The 9,171-nt window shown below is 36.0% G+C and overlaps 1 protein-coding gene across 4 annotated transcripts in view; it reads left to right on the top strand.

The window, feature by feature from the left end:
- Positions 1 to 2,637: 2,637 nt before the first annotated feature.
- The window catches only part of LOC106457720 (trithorax group protein osa-like), a 127,834-nt gene continuing 121,300 nt past the window's right edge, over positions 2,638 to 9,171 (top strand). The window contains exon 1 of one of the 4 annotated variants that reach the window (XM_022383730.1): positions 2,638 to 3,992. In XM_022383730.1, coding sequence (XP_022239438.1) covers positions 3,015 to 3,992 — 978 coding nt within the window. In that variant the 5' untranslated portion in view covers positions 2,638 to 3,014. The remainder of the gene's footprint in view (positions 3,993 to 9,171) is intronic. The other 3 variants (XM_022383732.1, XM_022383731.1, XM_022383733.1) reach the window with 3 other exon arrangements.

The raw sequence follows: 9,171 nt of genomic DNA, 5'->3' as shown, positions 1-9,171 counted from the left end.
TGGTAGGTAAGGAAATGAGAAAAATTTCTCACTCAAATTCTTCATAACCTCTGAATAGTGGGTGACCCAACGGGTCACGGGTGGTCTGGTTTACTTTAGAAATCACGAAGATTTTAAAGGTATAACTTAATCACTGATTACTGTGAAATCGTAAATATAGATCGAATTATGATTAATGTGTAATATACTTAACATAAATGTATATATTTCTCAAACGTTATTTGTATTTAAATGTTTCTTGTGGCTACATTTGACGAATCTATTCGTCAATTAATGTTGCTCATTAATGTTGTGTTGGAACAATGCTTTATTTTGAGTAATCTGAAATGCAGTTAAAAGTTCATTGAGCTTGTAGAAACTCTTGAAATGGGGTTTAATTGCCAGTTCCAATACTCTACATTAAAACTCGGATCTGTGACGTATACACCCATTATCAACCACTCTCTAATACGCCACCTGTATGACTTAAATTAAATTTAAATTATAGTATTGCTGCTTTGGAGAATTTCAACTTGCCATGGTTTAAGCGTGATAAGCTACTAGTTAAAATACCTTCCTCAACTTTATGAAACTGGAAAACAGTTGCAGAGCAAATAGAGAAAATCGAAGTAAAAATTACCTTTAATTCAGGGCTATACAGCCTTTCTGAAACAGAAGTGCGAGGATTGCCTGCTTATTAATCCGCTTCGTATATCCGAGGTTTCACGAGAGAACTGGAATCAGCCGAGGTGTTCCGAGTGATTTACATACATAAACTTCATTAAGCAAATATGTTGTTTGTGTGTCTGCTTTTCACGCCTACTGTCTTTTGTCCGATCTCAATCAAACTTGACAATAAACCCCGGGGAGTGTCATAAAGGGTTCAGCGTTCGGATCTGACCTCACACGTCACTTCTCGGGGGACGCTGTCTGTTTGTGTACCCATCTTTCATGTCTATGTTTTGTTCGATATCAACCAAACTTGGTATGCACCTTTGGACCTCCGGGGGGTGTCATATGGAGTATGCATCCGAATCTGACCCCCTATTTCACCCCCTTACGGCACTTTAGAGAGTAATATGTGGGGTGTTCATATTTGAACCCATATGCCATTCCTCTGGGTGCCCACAGGGCCCGGGAGAAGGGATGCACTGTGCTTTAGGGGCTCGGGCTCAAGCAAATATTTTCTACTCATACGATACCGAAAAGCCCTCCCTCTCTCTCTCTACAAAAAGTTGTATTTATATGCTGATGCTGCGTTTTGGTGAGTCTTGCAAGGAAAAAAATAATATATACGATTGAGGGGGTGGGGGGTAAGAGAGGATGTCGAGACTCAGAATCAGAGAATTCTCTCCCGAGCCCTGGGTGCCCTTGTGCTCTTCTATTAATCTTTAATCAAATTTCCAAGGCACCCTAATGACACCCTGGGGAGTGGCATAAGGAGTTCGGCGTTTGCATCTGTTAACCTGTGTTACCCCCTCCCCTTGACATCCAATATCTTCCCCTTGTGTTGAATGGTTACGTCAGCTAGTTGTTAAATACATGCATTAAAATCACAGACAAATTAAAGCATTAGATTTTCATTTGTTAAAGCCCCCAGTGGCACAGCGGTATGTCTGCGGACTTACACCACTAGAAACCGGGTTTCGATACCCGTGGTGGGCAGAGCACAGATAGCCCATTGTGTATCTCTGTGCTTAATTCCAAACAAACATCATTTGTTCAAAAAATAATTGCATTGTCATATGTTATCACACTAACATCTACAAAATTATGAATGTGATGAATTACTAAGTATATATATATATTTATACATATATCTTAAAGATAAGATTCCGTTTTTAAACGTTAGGTTTATTCACATGCGCTACAAGTAGAGAAGTGACATTGTTCAATATTGTTACTATTGAAAACGTAGTTTTTGGTTTAAAAAAATAATATTGTATTTACTACGAGTAACGCCAGAAACTCACTCGTGTACCCGATTGCGTTTATATCTTATAAATGTTTCAACTTTCGATTGAAATACATCAGCAGCACGCAAACATCAAAACTTACTATCGAATCACTTTAGAATGCTTTTCACAAAAATAAAATAAAACGCGGAGAAATGTTAGCAAAAAAAAATTATACACAGCAAAAAAATACACAGATATATATATAATTCATTCATCTTCCCAGCCGTACTTTGCGTATCATCCCTCTGAACATTGTAGTTATTGGATTTCAATTTTTGAATTATACATGAGAAAGACATAAATAGGTAAATGTTCGTTCATGAACATCCAGCACGGTTCTTGTGAGATCAATCTTATATTTCCGCGAAACATCGCTTTCACAAGAGAACAGGGCAAAGACACGAGATTTAAAGTTTTTTTAAAGCACCTAAATCTGAAAATATGAGCACATACGCTAGCTGGAAATGACTCTTAAGTGGATATTACGAGGCCGACGTTCCCAAAGGAGCCGAGACTAAAGTGAACAAGCAGCTACAACAAGTTTTTCCTGACCAGCCTCAGTCAGCTAGAAATTCTGGTCGGAGCAACGAAAGAAGCCGTTTGAAAAGAATGCCTCCGACGCCTCACTACCTACTACATTTTACTCGTCCGCGTCGAGAGTTAATTACTAAAAAGAGTTCTGCTATATTAATCACCAAAACATCACCCTTTTTACGAATACAAGCAGAAATCTATGAATTTTTAGTTTTACATAATTTTGTTCATGTTAATTGTGCTCTTAATCTAAATGTTTGAAACTCTGAGGTAGTTTAAACATTTCGCGGAATGATTTAGTTTTTTCTTTTTTTTTTGCATTACAGATGGTTCCCGCTTTTGAAGTACAGAGAATAATAGAGTGTATAGATGATAAGACCACGTTGCCTTAACCCTTGATTTACTCGTCTCAACCTGCCTGACTGAAAGCACGTGCTCTGTCGGAAGTCAACAAGGACCAACATGAGATTTCGGGTACGCCATCCCGAGGTACAGGTTCATATTGCAACTATGTTTGGTAGTTGGGTGTCGACTTAGGCAAGTATGGCAGCGTCAGCGCAGGCACTGGAGAACTGTACGGAGCAGAAAAGGCCTGATAATGGAGATCATTTAACTCGAAGTGGGTATGGGACTTTAATCTTAAAGAATGGGGCTGCAGCTGAAGAAATTCGTTTTACTAAAGAAGCAAAAGGTAACTTTATTGTAAACAATAAAGTCAGATCACCAAATAAGAACCCAGAAAACTCAAAGAAAGACATGATAATGGAAAACTTTCAACATGGAGGTAGGTCTACATCAGCAAATATCAGTGCTGAACATGCAGCATTTAACGCAAACTTGGAGAGACCACGAATCAATTCTGAGTTTCAGACATATAACCAAACCACTAGGGAATCCGTGTTACCGAGTGATGAGTATCGAAATCCTCAAGACAACGTACATCACGGTTCTGTTTCAAACTACGTTCGAGGGTACGTTGACCGTACTGGTGGTAGTTATCCACAGGAACAACATGGCGGTACGATCGGGTCTGGAAGCAGTGACGATGGGAATTTAAACTCGCAGCTTAACCATAATAATTTTATTTCTCAATTGAACCAACAATCAAGAGTAGGATTTTCACATTCTTCCCGAATGATGAACTTTGGCTCGCTTCATCCATCAAGGCTTGTCTCAAGTGCCTCAGCAATGGGTGGTTATCCTAGCAGTGCTTCTTCACAACAAAATCGTTTTCTCTCTTCTTCAGATCAGAATGTTGGTCAACAAGGTGGACCAACTCCTACCTTAAACCAACTATTACAAGTACCAAATTCCATACACCATTATCAAAACAATTACGGAGATTTTGGGAGAAATCAAGAAGTCTCAAAAGGAGTTGGGGAATTGGCTAATATCACCTCTCAGTACCCTGGTGTTGGCAACAGTAACAATTCTCCAATAATTAATCCATCTTGGAACAATTTACAGAACGTGAACCCATATCAGCAAACGTCAAACTCTTTTCATAACTATAGAAATCAGGTAAGGTATAAATATATACTTTTTAAGTTTATATTTCCACTGAGTGAAAGTACAGCTAGTTTTTACAATTCGTGTGTACAGAAAATGTATAATCTGTCAGTAACAAATGGAATACTTTTGCACTCGCTTAATTTTCCAAACTTAATATATTGTTTGTTTGTTTGTTTTTAACTATCCACAAAGCTACACATGGGCTATCTGTGCTCTGCCAACCACGGGTATCGAAACCCGGTTTCTAGCGTTGTAAGTCCGCAGACACTGGGGGGCCTTGATGTATTATACATTTATGGTACAGTTGGCAATATTGTACTTTTTAATGCAATAATAAAGTCATATGTCTGCAGTGAACTTACAGCTAGACTTAGTGAAAAGACTGACACTTTAGTAAGTGATGAACCTACGAGCAAGAAAACTATAAAAGTATAAAGTATACAGCACTTTGAGGACCTACATCATTGTTTTTGCAGTAAATCATTAATTATCAAGGTTGGTAAATTTTGTTCTCTGTAACGTTAATGTCATTATTACTTTTATTGGTTTAAATTACGTTTTTTGTTGTTGTTTTTTATAGAAGGGAATATTGTAACTTCTTAATTTTTGTTACGTAGTGTTTTACAAGTTCGTATTCTTCACATTGTAAGATAAACTTTTTAATGAAGATAAATGCACAGTTTGATAAGATACAGTCAAGTATTTGTTTAAAATGTCTGAGAGGGTAATTATGAAATGAAATATTGGCTTGATGTGGAAATCTCCTATTTAGTAAGTTATATGAACAAATGAGCCTCTAGAACATTTCTGTTTTTTGTAAGTAGTAATCCAACTCACCTATGACGAGTATAATGTTGCAGTTATTGTTGTCTGTTAGATTTTTACGTTTAAATATGTGGATGGCGTGATTTTCTCGATTTTTAAACATCTGTCCTCAAAATAAATTCTACCTTTAAAACGCCTATTTTAATGAACACTTTTTTCAGTTAACATCTTAGAAATAAAGAGTGAAATATTTAAACCTTATAGCCACGTTCGTATTTCTGCGTTGTTAAATATATTAATGTCGCCACTTAACACTAGAATTTGCTTACAGATTATTGTTGTTGTTTTTAAGTTTGTGTACCTACATAAGGTTTTATCATTTCTGAGACAGTATTGAAAAATATTTTATACATTTCATACAGCAAAACATTTTTCTGTGTTCAACTGACGCGTTCGACAGCTAGCACTTGTGGGAGGGTCATTATAGTCACGTGCTACCTCCAGCGAGGAATTTTAAATTTTGGAGGCAAAAACTGAGGCTCGACTGACAGATTGGAGCTATGTCAAAAGAAGCTCAGTGATTGGTCAGAAGTGGTTCACGAAATCGAAGTTAATCACGTCAATCCCTTTCCAGCTATCGCACAATCAAACTGCTATGGACTTTAATCACGAGCAGGGCAGGGGGTTATGTACTAATTTGACACCTCATTTCAGAGTGGTTAAAAACATTTAGTTTATTTTCTTTTGTAAATGAAAAATTGCTGTCATTTTGCTTTATATATTTGCATGTATTATATAATATTCAACATTCATGAAATGTTTGAATTCAATTTATTGGGATATTATGGAAAGCGTAGACTGATATATTTTTATCCCTTTAGTCTCTGCCTAACTCGTAAATAAAACGGATTTTTATTTACCCGTTTTTACTGTCGTAAAATGTTTGTTGTTGTTGTTTTATTAATAAAGGTTGGTTGCAAAAAACAAATATGAAATATAGATACAATACTTAGATTACAAAATATATTTTGGCAGAGAAGTCAAACACAAGTTAAATTTTCATAGCATAAATCCCGTATATATATGTATATATGAATAATACACAAAACTACATCACATTAAGAGTAGGGTATAAAAGCAACGAAACAGGTGAGACCTTCAGAGGTGTATTAAATCCAAAATTAGCATATAACAATTAACATGGTTTGGCTAACTAGACCTTACATTGGTTATTTAAATAATTTAGGTCACAGGCAAAGGAAGCAAATATTACTTGGGGTTAGGGGAATAAAGTGTACACCAAACCAATTTGTCCGTCAAGGTTCATATTGGTAGGGTACAATTCTAATGCCTATGCTGTTTGTTTTCTCATTAGTATACGTCGTTTACAGCATTCCTGTAGTCAGTTCGTCTGTTTATATATAGTCTTCGTGTGGCTAATAGTTTGATGTAGGTAAACAAACAACTGACAGTAAGAGTAGACGTAAGGCTTTTGTATTTGTATGCTTTAAGTTTTGGGAACTTATTTCCATCGACATCGTCCACCATCAAGTATGTTAAACTATGGAATTATTGGTTTTGAAGTCAAAGGTGAAAAAAAAAAAAAGATATTTAGTTCATTCTGAAATGTTAGGAAAACCGACATCCCAAAATTTTGTATTGGGATGCTTACATCATATAAGTGAAATTTACAGGTCTCCCACCCCAGATAAATTATTATTTACGAAACACTGATTTTAATGTTGTATTATTTTACATTACGTTTTTTTAACCTTTTTGCCACATCAGCTAACGTATATTTGGTATAGTAAATTAAGCATGCGAAATCTCTTCTAACTATCGTGCTCCATTTGTTTGTTCGAAACAGAACTTTGGAATGCAAGTTCTTGGTATCGGTATTTTTTTTTATCTTCATCACCAAGTATTATCTTTACTTTATAAAATTGCCAACTTAACCTTGTTTGAAATAAGTTAACTAGAAGTTTTGTTGACTATTGCTATCTTTAGTATTTGAATAACCCTAACAAATTTTGTTGTTGCTTCCAGCGATATATGTTTTTAAATACTCCCTTTAAGTCACCTGTGTGTTTAGTGCATAAGTTTAACAATATCATTTCATGTCGAGGAGTCATAGTTACAAAAAAGCATTGTTTAACTGTACAAGTGAACAAAAGTAAAAAGACTGACGTCAGTCGTTTCTGCTTGGCCTAAAGGTGCATTTGTTTTATTACGTTTAGTCATATTATCATATTACAAAGTTTAACATCGTATAACAGCGGATGTGTAATATAGTTTTACGTGAAACAACGCACGGTAACATGCAGACAGCGATCGAAAAACTATTCCCACTTGTGCCGCATTAGAGGTGACTTTTCCGAGTGTTAAGCAATGGTTGACGCTGGTGTAAGGGGAGCTGCCATGGCTTCCATCTTCCCTCTCTAGTTTGTTGGCGTTAGCAACCCGCCATTCCTTGAGCCTAAGCAACAGCCTTGTACGTAGAGCATATCCCCACGTCATCCGCGCCAATTACTCGGACCTGGTCCGCTGGTTTCAAGGCTTGTAATCTTCTGTCAGCTATCTCCCCGCCGCTGAGATTTCCAAGTAGGCTTGCCAATGGCCTCTTTCCCAACTCACCGTGTTCTCTTTTTCTCCGTGTTTGTTGCAGACTTCTTGCTCGTCATTCGTGTACAGAAAAGCTTAATTAAAGGCCATTACGATTGAGAAATAAGTTGACGTACTGGTTATATGCTTGAATACCATGTTTTTTCTTCCCTCTTTCAAAACGCAGTACTACATGCTTTTAACTATTACAACTGTAAACGATGACTCGAAAATAAGTTTTAAGCTCTTGTTTTAGAGCAGTGAAATTAAAAGCCAAAATTGTAACTCAACTTTAATGTTAATTTTTTTCACACTTTTCATAAGCTATTTCATTCCACACTTCAGTCGTAAGTCTTCTTTTTCTTTCTATCTTAGATTCAGATATGAGGTCAAAGAGAGAACCAAACGTTGTATTCGTTATTAAGAATATTTGTATGTCCTACAACAATAAAACATACATAAGCTTCTAATATTATGTCTTATTTTGATACATAAGACTGAACATTTACATTCTGTTTGTCATATTTCTTTGATGACGTTAATTTGAACTGAGACAACGGCGTGATGCTCGGGACTGTCTGTTTGTTCGTAATAGCGTATGAGTCACAAAAGAATGTAAATAGTTTATCATTATATTGAATAAAGATTTGTTTATTTTGGAATTTCGCGCAAAGGTACCCAAGAGTTGTCTGTGCATAGCCGTCCCGAATTTTGAAATGATCGACTAGAGGGAGTACATCTAGTCAGTAGCACCCACCGTCAACTGTTGGGCTACTCTTGTCTAACCGAATAGTAGGATGTCCCAAAGTATTAAGGAAATTTTGCAACAACAGGTCAACAAATCTTCGGATTCAATATCCGAGCACGCTAACCTCCAGGCTGCGCCTAATCCTTGAACAAAGGAAACTTTGTGAAGTTAGACTACTTCTCGAGCATCTGTCCGAATATATTTCATCACAATCTGCAAACACCACACGGTATAAAATTTTACATACAATATTTTACTAGCCGTAAACCGTTTGTACTCGTTTTTTTTTATATATATATATAACAACCAATATAAAACCATTAATATTTATTTATTTCAATGGCAGGTTAAAATAGGATAAGTATTTTTTATGAAAGTCAAGCATAAAAAAAAGACAGTGTGTTGATAAACCCGAATTTATTTACAATGTCATCCAAATGTCTTTGCTGAGTAGAACCAAACAACCTAAAGAACAAGCAAATTCGCAATCTTTTTGTTGATGCGATCGCCAGAAAGAAAACAACTATTATCTCATTATGTAAAATGGTGTGTTTATCATAATAAGTTTTAAAATGTCAGCTGGAGCTTTGTATCGAGTTTTAACGTTGCGTAACTTTAATATAAAATAACTAATACAATATTTCAGTAGTGAATGACAAGCGTCCACAGTTTTAATCAACCTGCCAGAACATATATAAGATAGGCTGAAAAAAAATACTGTTGACAGTGATCGAATGAAAATATTGCGTATTGTGGAAAATCACGTTTCAAGTTCATTTTACTGCCACCAGTTATGAATTTTACATGCCGAGTATATATCGTATTTAGCAATTCCTACAATAGATATATTGTAATAAAATTAGGGCTTTATCAATCTATACTTCTTTTGGCATTCTTCAAAGCACGCACGTGTTCAGTGGAAGTGAAAATAAATATCCATTCCCTTGACAACATACAATCGTCTTGTCACGTGCCACGTACTAATTAGAGCTCTTGAGGAGCATGTGTTTTGTATTTTACCACACCCTTCTCCATTCACACTGCTTAGTACGCATAGCTGTATGGGATTGTAAT

Source organism: Limulus polyphemus, unplaced genomic scaffold (assembly GCF_000517525.1).
Source record: "Limulus polyphemus unplaced genomic scaffold, Limulus_polyphemus-2.1.2 Scaffold365, whole genome shotgun sequence".
NCBI lineage: Eukaryota > Metazoa > Arthropoda > Merostomata > Xiphosura > Limulidae > Limulus > Limulus polyphemus.
The sequence above is the reverse complement of the archived record's forward strand: the minus strand, read 5'-3'. Positions and strand labels throughout refer to the sequence as shown.